Here is a 19,257-nt window from a genome sequence, read left to right as displayed (position 1 = left end):
ATCGACTGATAATTGTTGTAATAGATTGCAGGAATAAATCTGTGTCAATCGTCGTAGTGTAAACAGTTTAACATCTGATTTTCTCATAGTATTGTTTGATGATTGCAATAGTGATAGTGAATCAGAGTAGACAGGACACTCTCTGGGTTTGAAAAACATTAATAACTTTTTTTAAATTTTTTTTGCAATTTGTAAATATTAATACTTAAAAATATTATATACTATTAATATTTACATAAAATATTTGTCAGTTAACTCGGGATTTTTATTTTGTGAATAATTGTGAAAGTACGTTATATAAATAATAATTTTGGCGTTTCCAGTTATTTGGGATTTTTGTGGCAAGATCTTGGGCATTCTTAAAATAGAGAGTGGCAACACTGTACACTGTCGTATTTTGTAGCATACATGTACGTGATATTTACTCAACAGGCATATTAATGATTAAGCTATTAAACAAATGAACCAGCTATTAAACCAGCTATTAAACAAATGAACCATCAATAATTTCCTTCGGGATAAATAAAGTATCTATATATCTATTTCAGTGAATCATTGTTTGACTAACACAAAGGTCATAAAAAGGTCATCTCAATTCATAGAACTCATTTCTATTTTAAATTATATTGAGCAGAGCTGAAGGTCTCTCACAAGTCATGGAGAAATCCAGTGCTCTGCTGAAATCTGATTTAGCAGAAATTTGACTTCTCCCTGGCATGCATGAGCAGTCAGTTACCTACCAGTGGTGTCATGCTAAAATCTGCATAAAAGATGTCAAGTGCATCCCTCCTCTGTAAAGCATGCTGTGATAGTATTATGTGTGTAATCTAATTTTTCGACTAAATAGATGTAGGTATTTTCCCTATATCAAGGTATCAATATCAAGGTAGGACTTTATTTTATTTTTTATATTTTGTTCATGCATTTTTTCTCTTTTCCCCCCAACTTTAGTGTGTCCAATCACCCGATTGCATTATGCTTCCTCTCCACTGATGCCGATTCAGGAGAGCAATTGAGGAGAGCGAAACTAACACATGCCCCGTCCGGCACGTGTGCAGTAGCCAACTGCATCTTTTCACCTGCGCAAGGCGAGTTCATATGCGGATTAGCTTTGTGTATGGAGAGCCACACCCTGATCGACGCATTCTTTCCCTGTCTCTGTGCAGGCGCCATCAACCAGCCAGCAGAGGTCATAATTTCATCAGCCATGAGAGAGTTCCCTATCCGGCTCCCATCTGTATGAACAACAGCCAATCGTGGTTCATGTAGACGCCCAGCCCAGTCGGATAGCAGAGCTGAGTTTCGATCAGTTCAAAGTGTCAGCTCTGGTGTGCTAGCATTTTTAGGTAGGACTGTATTGACCCTGTTAAACACAAAAAGTATGTGTTCCCCACTTTTAATTATTGAGTTTAGGTTTTCCAGCCACTCCCATTCTAACGTGTTTAAAATTAATTAGTGGCATAGTTTGGACATAACCATTTTCTGTTCTAGCATAACTGTGGCTGCATCTGAAATTGCATACTTCCATACTGAACAGTATGTGAAAGCTGTATGCGAGAACGTGAAGTGTGTCCAAATATGTAGTATTCATAGTACGTATGAGGTTGTGTGCATACTGCATACTTGCATACTAAAAGAGCTTACTGCTTTACCGGCCGAGCAGTGCACACTGCCTCCAATTTAGTACGTACTGTTTAAGTACGCGATTTCGGACGCAGCCTGGGTCTATAATGACATGCTTAATACATTTTATATGGAGAAACTATTGGTCTGAACAGAACGTCTGCACACAGGAATCAGACTAAATTGGAACATCAATGCAGTTAAAAGCTTTTTGTGTAACCGGTGCCTGACCTCACAAATGTAATAGCTGTAAAGGGGATGTCTATAATAATACCCAGGGATTTGGAATGAAATACCCAACCAGCTCATGGTCAAATGTCTACAATGTTTAAATGTAAATGTGTGCCTGCCAGGTCATAAATGTCAGTGGAACAGTGATTATCATGATTGAATGACATGAAATATGAAATGTGTGTTTGTGTTGATATCCCCATTGGCTTTTAAGATGAGAAAGAAGAGCAGGTATGTGTGATAATGTTTCAGTGGTCAGATACAAAGAGAAAGAAGCATGGTGAAAGTGTCCACGTGATCAAAATAATAACCATGCCTGTTATTCCTGTCGTCAATACAACAGAACAGAGACTGCATGTTGACCATTAGTCTGCCCCATTTAATGGGAACAAACCTGTTACAGGTATTTAATGTGTCTACTACTCTCTTTTATCCACGTGCACTCAGGTGATCCTCTCTTGTGAGCCGAATATGATGGCTCATGTACTAAAAGATCTGATATGAAAATAATATCAAAATAAATGTAAGAAAAAGACAAATATTACAGTCATGGTCCAGTTTTGTGCTTGAGATGCACTGCCCCAGAACCGGACTGCTCCACCTGGGGATCAAACCCAGGACACAGCTCTTGCTGTGAGGCAACAGTGCTACCCACTGAGCCACTGTGCCGCCCAATCAATTATATAAAGTTATATGCTAAATTATATGCTTCCAACTTTGTAGCAACAGTTTAGCGAAGGCTCTTTAATGTTCCAGAATGACTGTGCACAAAGCAAGATCTATTGAGACATGTAGAAAAGCTTGATTTAAAGAAAATCCAGTGGCCTGCACAGAGCCCTGACCTCTGCTTCAGTGAACAGCTTTACAGTCAACTGGAACATCAATTGAGGCTTTCTTGGCCAGCATCAGTGCCCAGCCATACCAATGCTAATGCTCTTTTGACTAAATGAGCACAAATTCCCATAGACATACTTCAAAAGCTGTTGTTATAGGTAAAAGATCACACAGATATCACTTAATTTTATACCATTTGTTTTTAAATAGGATGTCCAACAATCTCACAATCAGGTGTCCAAATACTTGTCTATATAGTGTATATTTTTACATTTACATTTTCTGCATTTAGCAGATGCTCTTATCCAGAGCGACTTACAGAAGTGCTTACAGAAGTGCTTCCATAGTACATAGGAGGTAGCAAAGGTTTTATGGCCATGGTTTTAAAAAACTGACTGACCTGACAGATATGCAAACTCCTTCTTGAGCTCAGTGATGATGTCAGCAGCACAAAGCGGACTCGTCTCTCGTTGCATAATTTCATCTGTAAACACACACAGATATGCCTATTTATTAGGTACATTCACTATGTACATAACATTAAAATAAAAAGTTTAGAAGTAAGGGGCATGTATGCCATGACAGTCTTTGTATTTCAGTTATTTCTGCAACTCTTCTGGTTTTTCTGTTAATAAATATTTGTGGATTTCCTGAAAATATGACAAACACTGTAGAGTAAAAGTATGGTAGTGAAGAAAGTGTAGAAATTACATGACCTAATTTTTTCTTTTAATAAATCTCCCTACTGAATCTTCAACCTCTGCATCATGTACGATATCCATGCAGGCCAAGAATGACTGCAGAATAGCACTCTCCCTTTCTGTCTTGCTACAGCTAAGCACTGTTTTCCTCTAATATTTAATAATTGTTCAGATATTAGTCAGTTTTGACTGCCTTTTTCTTCTCTTTGTATTGAAAACAAAATGCCCAACAATGCAACTGAGTGTATATGCTTCACTAGAGTCTTAAGCAGTAGCTATAATAACACAGTATTACAAAATGAGTACACAGAAGTTACCTCAACTTCTTATGTTTTGCATGATTGATGTTTGCATCCGTAGGAAGTTTTAAGTAAGTACCTTTCTTTAATGAGTGAATGGTTTGACTGTATATGATACACCTTATACCTCATCTATTTCTACTTTACACCAGGCTGACAAAAAAGTTCTGCCCAGAGGGGCTCCCACGAATGATCACAGACAGCTGGTAAATGGGAAAGACTTTTTTTGTCAACCACTACCACCCCACCCTCACCCCAGGACACTCGCCCATTACCCATACAAAAGATTTAAACCTGCTACATTTCTTGAAACACTACACAATGAATTTGGGGTTTTACTTGGTAGAAATAACAAAAACACAGGTGTCATTATGTAAGAAGATTTCGAGGAACAGTGGAAGCATTTTGGAGTCAGGTTCATACCCTTAGGATGAACACACACACACACACACACACACACACACACACACAAGGTGTGAATCAGAACATCAATAGAGCTGCTGTTACAATGGAAAGTAGAGCCAGTTACCTTCTCAAAGCTGTCTTTCAACATGCCTCCCCCCCCCCCCCACACACACATTCACCATTTACATTGTGAGTAAAGGTCTGAATATCTTCTAATACCAGTACTGATCCATTGTTGACATTTAAACAATAACACTGTGATCTGGGGCAAGCTGTAGCCTAGTGGTTAAGGTACTGGACTAGTAATCAGAGGGTCACTGGTTCAAGCCCCACCACTGCCAGGTTGCTGCTGTTGGGCCCTTGAGCAAGGCCCTTAACCCTCAATTGCTCAGACTGTATACTGTAACTGTAATGTAAGTCTGCTAAATGCTGAAAAAAAAAAAAAAAAAAGCTATATATATATATATATATGGATCTTGTGTGAGTGTGGATCTTGTGTTTATCTGAATGAATACATATTCACATCATAAAATATCAGTACATCAGTTAGAAAAATTTACATTATCAGATCTAGTACCAGGTCAGAATTTTAGGTCAATATCCACCGTGGCGTGGGTTATCTTCATTCTCCTCAATCAGAGCAGAGATCGGCATTGTTAACAAAATAACCAAGAAATAAATAAAGCATACATTTGCAGTATGTTACATTTACATAGATGTTTGTAACAAAAAAAATCTTTAATTCATTTCAGATAGTTTACAAGATCCTATTACTTAATAGGATGATATTACTTACAGTTAATTTGATTCTTTTTTTACAGCATGTACATTCTACTCCACAATGCAGATACAACCATTTCAGACAATCAGTTGTCTCAAATAAAAATAAGCTACGTTGGAAAATAAGCTCGGGATAAAGTCTTTAAGTTTTTAAGATAAAACAACAAGTACCTGATCAGTACTCATGTTTGCTTGATTGGATAATATAGTAACAAGACAGATTATTAAGTCACAGGTTTACTAATCAAAGAGACACAAAGATTCACCAGTCCTTCAGCAACTTACTCTGAAGATGTTGGCAGCAGATAGACAAGTGATGGTATTTTTCGACCTCTTTAAGTGGAATTCGAATACACCGCCCTGCGTTTTGTACATCCATCTCTTTGTTCTTCTCCAGTGCTATGTTATTCTGTCATGGTCTGATCAGATATGGTTCTTGGTCTGATCTCATCTAGACAGAAACTACCTGAGCTACCTGAGACAGGTGCACTAAATCTCTCTCTCTCTCTTTTACTTCAACACAGGTTCAGTCAGTCCCACATTAGCCCACCCCACCACCACCATTAACACTGAGAAACCCTTTAACCTCCAGGAGTAATGAATAGGAGTCTGTGCGTGTGTGTGTGTGTGTGTGTGTGTGTGTGTGTGTGATCTTATCTGGCTGAGCAGTAAGAACAAGGGCTGGATTTAGACCTATCCATTCATAAGCTATTCAAATGATCTGGTTATATAGAGTGAGGAAAAACAAATATTTAATCCCTTTTTATTTTATATACCTCCATTGCAAATATTTACACACATCTACCCTTTACATGTTATTAATAAATATAAACAATACAATATTTACTTATTAACGTAGGTTTTGTGATGTAACATTAAACAATGCAGGAGAAGAGGATTCAATAAAAGCAATAAAAATAATAATAGTAAGAATAATAACAATAATAATAACAACAAAAAATGTGTATAGCTTAAATGATTCCCAAGTGGTGTCTATAGTAAAGCAAATGAACCAATTATGCTTTAGGACAAAAGTTGAAGTCTTTAAAAAGCAAAACCTATTAACTACTGCTTGGAAGATGATTATAAAAAAACGTATTTGCCAAGATGTGTGAGGCATTTTCTGTCTCTTAGAAATTAGCAAGGTTAATCATACCTGATTCGTGGATGTTATATTGTCGCTAACTGGTTGCTATGGTATTCCAGGTGGTTGCTAGTGTTACCAAGTGGTTGCTATAGTCCTAAATTGTTGCTAGTAAGTTTCTATGCTAATAGGTTAGTTGCGAAGGAGCTTTAAGCTGTTACTAATTCACTAGCTGCTAATGTGTCGTTAAATGGTTGCCAATGGTATATCAAGTGGTTGCTAAAGTGTTCCTAGGTGGTTCCTAAGGTGTTGCTAAAGAAGTAATAGTATACAGTGCCTTGCAAAAGTATTCGGCCCCCTTGAACTTTTCAACCTTTTGCCACATTTCAGGCTTCAAACATAACGATATGAAATTGTAATTTTTTGTGAAGAATCAACAACAAGTGGGACACAATCGTGAAGTGGAACGAAATTTATTGGATATTTTAAACTTTTTTTAGAAATAAAAAACTGAAAAGTGGGGTGTGCAATATTATTCAGCCCCCTTGCGTTAATACTTTCTAGCGCCACCTTTTGCTGCGATTACAGCTGCAAGTCGCTTGGGGTATGTCTCTATCAGTTTTGCACATCGAGAGACAGAAATTTTTGCCCATTCTTCCTTGCAAAACAGCTCGAGCTCAGTGAGGTTGGATGGAGAGCGTTTGTGAACAGCAGTTTTCAGCTCCTTCCACAGATTCTCGATGGGATTCAGGTCTGGACTTTGACTTGGCCATTCTAACACCTGAATACGTTTATTTGTGAACCATTCCATTGTAGATGTTGCTTTATGTTTTGGTTCATTGTCTTGTTGGAAGATATATCTCCGTCCCAGTCTCAGGTCTTTTGCAGACTGCAACAGGTTTTCTTCCAGAATGGTCCTGTATTTGGCTCCATCCATCTTCCCATCAATTTTAACCATCTTCCCTGTCCCTGCTGAAGAAAAGCAGGCCCAAACCATGATGCTGCCACCACCATGTTTGACAGTGGGGATGGTGTGTTCAGGGTGATGAGCTGTGTTGCTTTTACGCCAAACATAACGTTTTGCATTGTGGCCAAAAAGTTCGATTTTGGTTTCATCTGACCAGAGCACCTTCTTCCACATGTTTGGTGTGTCTCCCAGGTGACTTTTTATGGATATCTTTGAGAAATGGCTTTCTTCTTGCCACTCTTCCATAAAGGCCAGATTTGTGCAGTGTATGACTGATTGTGTCCTATGGACAGAGTCTCCCACCTCAGCTGTGGATCTCTGCAGTTCATTCAGAGTGATCATGGGCCTCTTGGCTGCATCTCTGATCAGTCTTCTCCTTGTTTGAGCTGAAAGTTTAGAGGGACGGCCGGGTCTTGGTAGATTTGCAGTGGTCTGATACTCCTTCCATTTCAATATGATCGCTTGCACAGTGCTTCTTGAGATGTTTAAAGCTTGGGAAATCTTTTTGTATCCAAATCCGGCTTTAAACTTCTCCACAACAGTATCTCGGACCTGCCTGGTGTGCTCCTTGGTCTTCATGATGCTCTCTGCGCTTTAAACAGAACTCTGAGACTATCACAGAGCAGGTGCATTTATACGGAGACTTGATTACACACAGGTGGATTCTATTTATCACCATCAGTCATTTAGGTCAACATTGGATCATTCAGAGATCCTCACTGAACTTCTGGAGTGAGTTTGCTGCACTGAAAGTAAAGGGGCCGAATAATATTGCACACCCCACTTTTTAGTTTTTTATTTCTAAAAAAAGTTTAAAATATTCAATAAATTTCGTTCCACTTCACGATTGTGTCCCACTTGTTGTTGATTCTTTACAAAAAATTACAATTTCATATCGTTATGTTTGAAGCCTGAAATGTGGCAAAAGGTTGAAAAGTTCAAGGGGGCCGAATACTTTTGCAAGGCACTGTATAGGGGGATTGCTAAGGTGTTTCTAGGTGGTTGCTAGGGTAATTGGTTAATTGCTAAAATGTAGTGGTGTAGTTCTTAAGGTGTACTAGGTGGTTACCACAGTGCACTTGGGTTACTAAGCTGTTGTGAGGTGGTTCTTAAGGTGTTTCAAATTGTTGCTAGGGTGTGTCCAAGTAAATATGTGTGGGGAGGAATGGTAATACAATTGCTTGGATGTTTGAACTTTACTTGTGTGTGTAATCATGTATTTGGTGGGGGTGTGAATACTTTTGCTTAGACAGGGAATTGTGTTTGCAGGCATGTACTTGAGGGGAAGGGGCATAAAAAACTGTGGGGTGACCTGAAGAGGGCTGTGTACAGGAAATGCCCTCACAATCTGACAGATTTAAAGTGTGTCATTGCAAGGAAAAGCGGGCAAAGATTGCCAAGTCAAGATATGTATGCCCTGCTTTATAGAGTCCAACTTAAAAAACAATAAATGTTGTCATAAAATCACAAGGTGCTTCAACAATGTATTAATTAAAGGATGTGCTTATTTATAAACCACATTATTTTATTTTTATTTTTATTTCAGCTTGTTTAAATTGAATTGAACAGATAAGACACATTAAAGGTGGAATTTTTTTTAAATAAATTATCTTGCTCCCATATTTTTACATCACATACACCTGGCATTGTTAAAGGAGTGTGTAGATTTTTATTTTTGTCCTGTAAGAGGATGTGTAGTTGCAGGCCAGTCAAAGAGCCCATTCTAACTCCTGTACAATGTCAAAAGCACATACAATGTGCACGCATGACAGCAATGGAAGAAGGTTGCCAGGTCCAACAAATCATGTTCTTTCTAAGACCATGTGGATGGCTGGGCATGTGTGCATCATTACCAGCAAAAGTCCATGTATCTGCAGGTCACATAGCTTTTTAAACAGCATATTAGGTGGGTGTTCCTAACATCTTGGCTCATCAGAGTATATCCTATGTAGCAAACATGTAAGAAAGATAAGCAAACTGTTTTAAAAGATCCTAAATAAGGAGGAGTCTGATGGGAGATGACTGTGGATAAATGAAGTAATATAACTGATTAAAATAAATTAATTGGTAAATAAAAGTTATGCAATTTTATTTCTCTTTTTGCACTTTGTTCTAAAATGTGAATGACCTCTCCAAACAACTATAACATTTATTAATAATTTAATTATTTTACCATATACTGAATTATTTGAAAGAGTAATTTTATTTGCTTAATAATTAGTGTTTGAGTAACTTCAGTTTTACTTTGTACAATCCTAATCATAAAAAGTTGGGACAGTATGGAAAATGCAGATAATAAAAAACACAGAGTTTCTCACATTTACTTTGACTTTTATTTGATTGCAGACAGGATGAACCTGAGATATTTCATGTTTTATCTGCTCAACTTCATTTCATTTATTAATAAACATCCATTCCTGTATTTCAGGCCTGCAACACATTCCAAAAAAAGTTAGGACAGTAAAGCATTTACCACTTTGTAATGTTGGCATTCCTTTTCACCACACTTAAAAGACGTTGTGGCACCGAGGAGACCAAGTGATTTAGTGTTTCTGGTTTTATTTTGTCCCATTCTTCCAGCAAACACGTCTTAAGATGTACAACAGTTCGGGGTTGTTGTTGCATTTTTTGTTTCAGAATTCTCCACACATTCTCTATTGGGGACAGGTCAGGATTGCAGGCAGGCCAGTCCAGTACCCGTACCCTCTTCTTCCACAGCCATGCCTTTGTAATGTGTGCAGCTTGTGGATTTGCATTGTCTTGTTGAAAAATGCATGGACGTCCCTGGAAAAGATGACGTCTTGAAGGCAGCATATGTTGCTCTAAGATCTTAATGTACTTTTCTGCATTAATGCTGCCATCACAGAAGTGTAAATTACCTTTACCAAAGGCACTGACACAGCCCCCTACCATGACAGACCCTGGCTTTTGGACTTGTTGTTTGATCCGGAGCACACAGTGACCTGGAATGCTGATTCATTTGACCACAAACCCGTTTCCACTGTGTAATGGTTCATCATAGATGCCTCCAAGCCCAGAGAAGTCTACGCCACTTCTGGACATGGTTAACATAAGGCTTCTTTTTTGCACAGTAAAGTTTTAAGTGGCATTTGTGCATGTAACTCTGTATTGTAGTGCTTGACAAAGTAATCCCTCACCCATGTGGTTATATCAGCTATTGTTGAGTGGTGGTTCTTGATGCAGTGCTGTCTGAGGGATCGAAGATCACAAGCGTTCAGCACCCTTGGCCTTTACGCACTGAAATTCCTTCCGATTCCTTGAATCGTTTAATGATATTATGCACTGTAGAGAGAGAAATATGCAAATCCCTTCCAAACTTTCTTTGAGGTACATTGTTTTTTCAATAATTGTTATTTCAGTAATTTTCTTATGCATCTGATGACAAACTGGAGATCCTCTGATCATCATTGCTCATCAAAGACTCTTTCATCAAAGAGCCTTTCCTGGATGCTGCTTTTGTACCAAACCATGATTACAATCACCTGTTGATATCACCTGTTTGGAATCACATCATTATTTAGTTTTTCCACCTCATTACTAGCCCTACATTGCCCTCGCCCCAACTTTTTTGGAATATGTTGCAGGCCTGAAATGCAGGAATGGAGGTATATTAACAAATGAAATTTGAGCAGACAAAACATGAAATATCTTGGGTTTAATCTGTCTACAATCAAATAAAAGTCAAAGTAAATGTAAGGAACACTGCATTTTTATTTTATTTGCATTTTCCATTCTGTCCCAACTTTTTCTGATTTGGGGTTGTATTATTTACTACCAAAATCTGCTTTTCTTAGATTAAACTAAAGGTGTAATAAAAGAGCTTCTTTACAAACCCAACTTTCTTTGTCAGTTATAATTAGCAGTAAGTGTGTTATGAATTAGCAGTAAGTTTGAGAGCATTGGTTTAATAGTAAAATTAAAGTAAAAGTCTTGGTTTAAACTCACCCAAACTCTGTGTCAGTGGTACAAGAGCAAGCTGTTCGGCATCACTGTTTAGTTTAAACTTCCTCTTCATCCTGTGTTTCTTTAGCATTACTTTTAATATGTGAACTTCTAACTAATGGTACAACCAGTACAATTACAAAGATATAATCTATGAGCTTGACAGAGAGCTATGCAGTAATAATGCTCTACAGCTTCACAGTAGCCATGAATCTACTTAAACACTCTGCTTTGTCTGGTTTCGTACTTAGCTGTAAGTCCTGCTGCACACACGCACACACAAACCTCCAGCAATGATCCCACAGGAAGCTGTATCATTTTCTGGCCATGTTGTTTTCTCTTCTCTTTTTAGCAAAACATGGTCTTTGGGTCAAGGGTTTTGGAATTTCTCTTAATAAAATGTCCTGTTTAATGATCTTTAACATTCAATCAAAATGTTGCAAAGATAAGTGACTACAAATTCACTATGTTAGGTATATTTCTGCGGTGATTTACCCACTTAGGTAAAAAATACATGTAAAATACGTACACCGACCAGGCATAACCTTATGACCACTGACAGGTGAAGTGAATAACACTGATTATCTCTTTATCATGGCACCTGTTAGTGGGTGGGATATATTAGGCAGCAAGTGAACATTTCATCCTCAAAGTTGATGTGTTAGAAGCAGAAAAAATGGGCAAGTGTAAGAATTTGAGTGAGTTTGACAAGGGCCAAACTGTGATGGCTAGACGCCTGGGTCAGAGCATCTCCAAAACTGCAGCTCTTGTGGGGTGTTCCCAATCTGCAGTGGTCAGTATATATCAAAAGTGGTCCAAGGAAGGAACAGTGGTAAACCGGCGACAGGGTCATGGGCAGCCAAGACTCATTGATGCACATGGGGAGCGAAGGCTGACCCGTGTGGTCCGATGCAACAGACGAGCTACTGTAGCTCAAATTGCTGAAGAAGTTAATGCTGGTTCTGATAGAAAGGTGTCAGAATACACAGTGAATCGCAGTTTGTTGCGTAATAAGGCTGCATAGTCGCAGACCAGTTAGGGTGCCCATGCTGACCCCTGTCCACCACCGAAAGCGGCAACAATGGGCACGTGAGCATCGGAACTGGACCACGGAGCAATGGAAGAAGGTGGCCTGGACTGATGAATCACGTTTTCTTTTACATCACGTGGATGGCCGGATGTGTGTGTGTTGTTACCAGGGGAACACATGGCACCAGGATGAACTATGGGAAGAAGGCAAGTCTAGTGGAGTCCATGCCTCGATGGGTCAGGGCTGTTTTGGCAGCAAAAAAGGGACCAGCACAATATTAGGAAGGTGGTCATAATGTTATGCCTAGTCATGATGTGTATATGCTCTTAACTCTGTGGCAACAACTTGGGAAAGTTTCTTTCTTCTTTCAGCATGACAGTGCTTTTATGCAAAAAGTAAGGTCCATATAGACATGGTTGGACAGGTTTGGTGTGAATGAACTCCAGTGGCCTGCACAGAACTCTGACCTCAACCTTCATGGGTAACCTGATATAGCTAAGACAAAGCTTCTGTATGATGCAAGTGAGGTCTGAACCAATCACAAAAGGAACAAAAATATCAAAGACTAACAGATTAACAAAATGTCCCTTGAAGCCATTTCTGCGTAACAACAGGTCATAGGATTACAAAATAAATAGAGCAGTGGTCTCTTTAATCAATGTAATTATAAAACCATCAAAAACAGGTGGTCTACAGTCTACAGTCAATCTAACTTTACATTACCATGGGCTTGGAAGGCTACCATTAAAAAAAGAATCTCCTGGTCCTGCTTTTTGGTCCATGTAATCAGCAACAAACTTTTGTAAAGCTGTAAGATGCTAATTCTGGAGCTACTCTTTGCATAGTAGCTAAGAAGGAACCTCTTAGGACAATAAGAAAAAGAGCAGAGGTGTTTTGTGTGGATAACGGAGAGCTAAATGCTGTGACCAAGGTGGATTCCTACCCGCTGCCCTGGATCAATGACGCATTGGACTGAGTGGACTGGAGGAGTCAAGCTAGATTTGTGCAATGGGTATTGGCAAGTAGCATTAGCTCCCGAAGCCAAGGAGAAAACGGTGTTCACCATAGGCGATTGTCTGGGGGAGTTTAAAGTCATGCCCTTTGGACTTTGGAATGTTCCTGCCACATTCAGCATCTGCCTCGACACCTCATTAGGTACCAACTATAATGCTTGTGTAATGCATTTGGGTGTGTTGTGCTGCCAACTTGTGGATCACCAAGTTGGTTGGCCCCTAAAGAAGGGGTTATGGGCACCCAGGTGGCGCAGCGCTTGCACACCAGCACCAAGTTTCTGAACTCCTCGGTTCGAAACTCTGTGTTGCCTCCGGTCGGCTGGGCGCCATCTAGTGGGCATAGTTGGCAGTGCCTGCAGCAGATACTAATTGGCCACCGTACCTGCAGGGTGGGGGCCGGACTATGTGTGGGTGAGTGGGTCTTCATACGCTGTGTAAGGACCCTAATTGGCGGAAGAGACGCCTGTGCAGAATGCAGGGGCGAGAAGAGGAGGGCTGTGCATGTGTCGGAAGAGGCGTGTACAGCGACGTGCTGTCCTCGGATGCAATCTGGTATCTCTGGTAGCAGCGGAAGACAAAAATGGGGAGAAAATGCATTAAAAAAAATAAAATAAAGAAGGGGTTATGTGGCGAGCGACTAGTTAGCTAGGTAAAGCTACTGCTGTTGTCCACAACATGAACTCAACCCCAAACTCTAAGTCGTTATTATTATATTACATTACATTATATTATATTATTTGGGAATCTGTGTAAACTGCTTAACGTTACTAGACCAATATACCATATATTGAGCTCCTAGTTACGCCACGGCACTCAGCCATGCTTAGGGTGAGTGGCCATTTTACCTACAGACATGCTTTTTACTGGCTGTAGGGAACAAAAGTATTTAAGGGAAACTTAATCATAGAAGGACGATTTCAAACTTCACCCAAGCATTAAACAGGCAAGGATCAACCCAAGTTCCCAGGACCCCTGAAGCTACACATGACCAACACCACATGTTGTGCAAAGTCACTTTGCTGCCCTACTGTAAAATGATGGGATCCAAAAATAATTATGAGCTATAAACCCGACAAGAAATGTTGGCATTTTCAACTGATTATTAATAATAATAGTAACATTTAACCAATAATTTTAAGTCCAGGCTTTATACAGAGTTACATATAGTCATACTACATGTAATTACTATATGTACACTGATCAGCCATAACATTAAAACCACCTCCTTGTTTTTACACTCACTGTTCATTTTATCAGCTCCACTTACCATATAGAAGCACTTTGTAGTTCTAAAGTGACTGACTGCTTTGTTAGCCCCCTTTCATGCTGTTCCTCAATGGTCAGGACTGTCACAGGACCACTACAGAGTAGGTATTATTGGGTGGTGGATCATTCTCAGCACTGCAGTGACACTCACATGGTGGTGGTGTGTTAGTGTGTGTTGTGCTGGTATGAGTGGATCAGACACAGCTGCACTGATGGAGTTTTTAAACACCTCACTGTCCCTGCTGGACTAAGAATAGTCCACCAACCAAAAACATCCAGCCAAAAGTGCCCCGTGGGCAGCGTCCTGTGACCACTGATGAAGATCTCGAAGAAGACCAACTCAAACAGCAGCAATAGATGAGTGATCGTCTCTGACTTTACATCTACAAGGTGAAGCAACTAGGTAGGAGTGTCTAAAAGTGAGGATAGGCCGCTCAGGTGGCTCAGCGGTAAAAACATAAATCGTATCGAATCTTAGCTCTGCCTTGCCGGCTGAGGCTGAGTGGTCACATGAACAACGATTGGCCTGTTGTTCAGATGGGCGGGACTAAGCCGGATGGGGTCTCTTTCTGTCAGAATGGTGCAATTACGACCTCTGCTGGCTGATTAGAGGCGCCTACACAGAGATGAAGAAAGAGTGCTCGTAGGGTGTGTCTCTCCATACACAACGCTAGGTGGCACAACACTCGTCAATGTGTGGGTGATAAGATGCATACGGCTTGCTGCGCACATGTCGGAGGGGATGTGGGTTAGCTTCGATCTCCTCGGTCAGAGCAGGGATCGGCATAGGCGGAGAGGAAGCATGATGCAATCGGGCAATTGGATGCACTAAAGGGGGAGAAAATGCATTAAAAAAAAAGAAAAGTAAAGTGGGGACACAGTATTTAAAAACTCCAGCAGTGCTGCTGTGTCTGATCCACTCATACCAGCACAACACACACTAACACACCACCACCATGTCAGTGTCACTGCAGTGCTGAGAATCATCCACCACCTAAATAATACCTGCTCTGTGGTGGTCCTGTGGGGGTCCTGACCATTGAAGAACAGCATGAAAGGGGGCTAACAAAGCATGCAGAGAAACAGATGGACTACAGTCAGTAATTGTAGAACTACAAAGTGCTTCTATATGGTAAGTGGAGCTGATAAAATGAACAGTGAGTGTAGAAACAAGGAGGTGGTTTAAATGTTATGGCTGATCAGTGTATAACAGACATAATCAGATATAATAAGATATAATAAGCCAGGATTGTGGCCTACAAATATATATAGAAATCACATTAAGAGAATAAACTCTCTCTGCCACATAAATATTATTTATCTCTCTCAATATATCACTGACAGACAAAAACCCATTTACATAAATATAAGGACAATGTGTAGCTGTGAAATAATAAAACATGTAAGCAATGGAAGTGATGCAAAGGTTTGTTCATCTCACAACCATCAGACTAAAAATACAATGTCATCATTAGCAAGTCTAGGATATGCATACAATGTCTTGCATTGTCGAGTTTGTCACATGAATTCCTCCTTAAATTCATGGACAGAGCTCTGGATGGAGATGACACACTGGGGAAAATGATGAGAGAATATGAAGATGCTGGGGTGATTCCACATAGACATGTACTCCTTACCAATATTATGAGTTACATGACTCAGTCTGCGCAGCAGCCCTTGAACAACCTGATTGTCACTCTTCAGCCATACCATCGCCATCCTCCAGTCGTAGACAGAAGGACAGAAGAGAGGAATGGTGTACAAAAAGGAAGCTTGGTTTATCCCGATGCTTGAAAGGCAGTATCACATAGCTGTGCACAGACGATCAGCGAAAGAGGTAAAGATAAACAGATGATGCGTTGAGAAGGACATAAACACACAGCGGCAAATGCTTTGGCGCCATCTTCAGTTAGACATGCTGTACTGCACCCAGTATTCTGTAAACACACTAGAACAGCGGCTTCAAAATGGTTACTAAAAAATAATAGAACATGATTTTAATGATTTTTGTAACTGTTCTTTTTTGTGACTAATATAATTCCGACATTATTTGTAGTATTAAAAACAAATATTAACAAATTATTATTTTATGGCTATTGTAAATTTTCTAAACATTTTCACAGCTCCTGTGACCACTGATGAAGATCTCGAAGAAGACCAACTCAAACAGCAGCAATAGATGAGTGATCGTCTCTGACTTTACATCTACAAGGTGAAGCAACTAGGTAGGAGTGTCTAAAAGTGAGGATAGGCCGCTCAGGTGGCTCAGCGGTAAAAACATAAATCGTATCGAATCTTAGCTCTGCCTTGCCGGCTGAGGCTGAGTGGTCACATGAACAACGATTGGCCTGTTGTTCAGATGGGCGGGACTAAGCCGGATGGGGTCTCTTTCTGTCAGAATGGTGCAATTACGACCTCTGCTGGCTGATTAGAGGCGCCTACACAGAGATGAAGAAAGAGTGCTCGTAGGGTGTGTCTCTCCATACACAACGCTAGGTGGCACAACACTCGTCAATGTGTGGGTGATAAGATGCATACGGCTTGCTGCGCACATGTCGGAGGGGATGTGGGTTAGCTTCGATCTCCTCGGTCAGAGCAGGGATCGGCATAGGCGGAGAGGAAGCATGATGCAATCGGGCAATTGGATGCACTAAAGGGGGAGAAAATGCATTAAAAAAAAAGAAAAGTAAAGTGGGGACACAGTATTTAAAAACTCCAGCAGTGCTGCTGTGTCTGATCCACTCATACCAGCACAACACACACTAACACACCACCACCATGTCAGTGTCACTGCAGTGCTGAGAATCATCCACCACCTAAATAATACCTGCTCTGTGGTGGTCCTGTGGGGGTCCTGACCATTGAAGAACAGCATGAAAGGGGGCTAACAAAGCATGCAGAGAAACAGATGGACTACAGTCAGTAATTGTAGAACTACAAAGTGCTTCTATATGGTAAGTGGAGCTGATAAAATGAACAGTGAGTGTAGAAACAAGGAGGTGGTTTAAATGTTATGGCTGATCAGTGTATAACAGACATAATCAGATATAATAAGATATAATAAGCCAGGATTGTGGCCTACAAATATATATAGAAATCACATTAAGAGAATAAACTCTCTCTGCCACATAAATATTATTTATCTCTCTCAATATATCACTGACAGACAAAAACCCATTTACATAAATATAAGGACAATGTGTAGCTGTGAAATAATAAAACATGTAAGCAATGGAAGTGATGCAAAGGTTTGTTCATCTCACAACCATCAGACTAAAAATACAATGTCATCATTAGCAAGTCTAGGATATGCATACAATGTCTTGCATTGTCGAGTTTGTCACATGAATTCCTCCTTAAATTCATGGACAGAGCTCTGGATGGAGATGACACACTGGGGAAAATGATGAGAGAATATGAAGATGCTGGGGTGATTCCACATAGACATGTACTCCTTACCAATATTATGAGTTACATGACTCAGTCTGCGCAGCAGCCCTTGAACAACCTGATTGTCACTCTTCAGCCATACCATCGCCATCCTCCAGTCGTAGACAGAAGGACAGAAGAGAGGAATGGTGTACAAAAAGGAAGCTTGGTTTATCCCGATGCTTGAAAGGCAGTATCACATAGCTGTGCACAGACGATCAGCGAAAGAGGTAAAGATAAACAGATGATGCGTTGAGAAGGACATAAACACACAGCGGCAAATGCTTTGGCGCCATCTTCAGTTAGACATGCTGTACTGCACCCAGTATTCTGTAAACACACTAGAACAGCGGCTTCAAAATGGTTACTAAAAAATAATAGAACATGATTTTAATGATTTTTGTAACTGTTCTTTTTTGTGACTAATATAATTACGACATTATTTGTAGTATTAAAAACAAATATTAACAAATTATTATTTTATGGCTATTGTAAATTTTCTAAACATTTTCGCATTGTCAAAAATATATACACAACATACCTGACGTTTGCTACGGAGCCCTTGAAGGGACATGGTGTATTTATTTATTTATTTATTTATTTTTTAATATTTTTCTTTATGCATTTTCTCCCCTTTTTCTCTGATTGAGGAGAACGAAGCTAACCCACGCCCCCTCCAACACGTGGGCAGCATGCCGTACGCATCTTATCACCTACACTCTGACGAGTGCAGTGCAGCTCAGCGTTGTGTACGGAGAGACACACCCTGAGAGCACTTTTTCTCATTTCTGTGTAGGCGCCATCAATCAGCCAGCAGAGGTCATAATTGCACCAGTTATGAGAGAGAGACCCCATCCGGCTTAGTCCCACCCATTTCTGAACAACAGGCCAATCGTTGTTCATGTGGCCGCTAAGCCTTAGTCGGCAGGCAGGGCTGAGATTCGATATGATGTATTCGAGATCCCAGGTAAACTGACTGCTCTAAATTTGCTCTTGTATGTGTGATTGAATTTGAGAATGTGTTGGAATAAATGAACGCCATGTTCAAGTTGTATTAATACCTTTAAAACATTTTTTTTCCAAATCTGATGAAATGCTTGATGAATAAAATATTTACATTTTACTAGACTTAAAAAACAGATTACTGATTTACATTGGCTATATTTGCATGCAAAGATTTTTTTCAATCCGAATGAATTCCTTCCAGTTATAGATTAAGACTTAAGAAAAAGAGGTTTACATTCATGCTAGAGGTATTCCAATCTAAAATGAGTGAGTCCAGTCTAGTAATCTCAGGTGTCCCATAATCAGGCTACTAAAATGCATACAATACTATACTCTGTAGAACTATGGTGTACAACAGGGGTAGTCTTGTGGGTAGGGCTTCGGGCTATCAACTGAAAGGTTGAAAGTTCGAATCCCAGCTCTGCCATGCAGCCACTGTTGGGCCGTTGAGCAAGGCCCTTGAGCAGGGCTGACCCTGCGCTTTGAACCAAGCTTCCAAACAAGCTGGGATATGCGAAGAAAGAATTTCGTTGTACTGTACACATGTATATGTATATATGACAAATTAAAGCATTCTTCATCTTCTAATTATGTGCATATATACACAGTCACAGTAAACAGTACTTA

At 39.9% G+C, this 19,257-nt stretch overlaps 1 protein-coding gene across 2 annotated transcripts in view; it reads right to left on the bottom strand.

Moving 5' to 3' along the window:
* mcf2lb (mcf.2 cell line derived transforming sequence-like b) overlaps positions 1 to 16,225 on the bottom strand; it is a 50,192-nt gene extending 33,967 nt beyond the window's left edge. For both annotated transcript variants that reach the window (XM_063005739.1, XM_063005740.1), the window contains exons 1-2: positions 15,834 to 16,225; positions 3,089 to 3,172 (exon numbers count right to left, since the gene is read on the bottom strand). In XM_063005739.1, coding sequence (XP_062861809.1) covers positions 3,089 to 3,172; positions 15,834 to 15,915 — 166 coding nt within the window. In that variant the 5' untranslated portion in view covers positions 15,916 to 16,225. The remainder of the gene's footprint in view (positions 1 to 3,088; positions 3,173 to 15,833) is intronic.
* Positions 16,226 to 19,257: the final 3,032 nt, after the last annotated feature.

The sequence above is a fragment of the Trichomycterus rosablanca genome, chromosome 12 (genome assembly GCF_030014385.1).
Source record: "Trichomycterus rosablanca isolate fTriRos1 chromosome 12, fTriRos1.hap1, whole genome shotgun sequence".
NCBI lineage: Eukaryota > Metazoa > Chordata > Actinopteri > Siluriformes > Trichomycteridae > Trichomycterus > Trichomycterus rosablanca.
The sequence above is the reverse complement of the archived record's forward strand: the minus strand, read 5'-3'. Positions and strand labels throughout refer to the sequence as shown.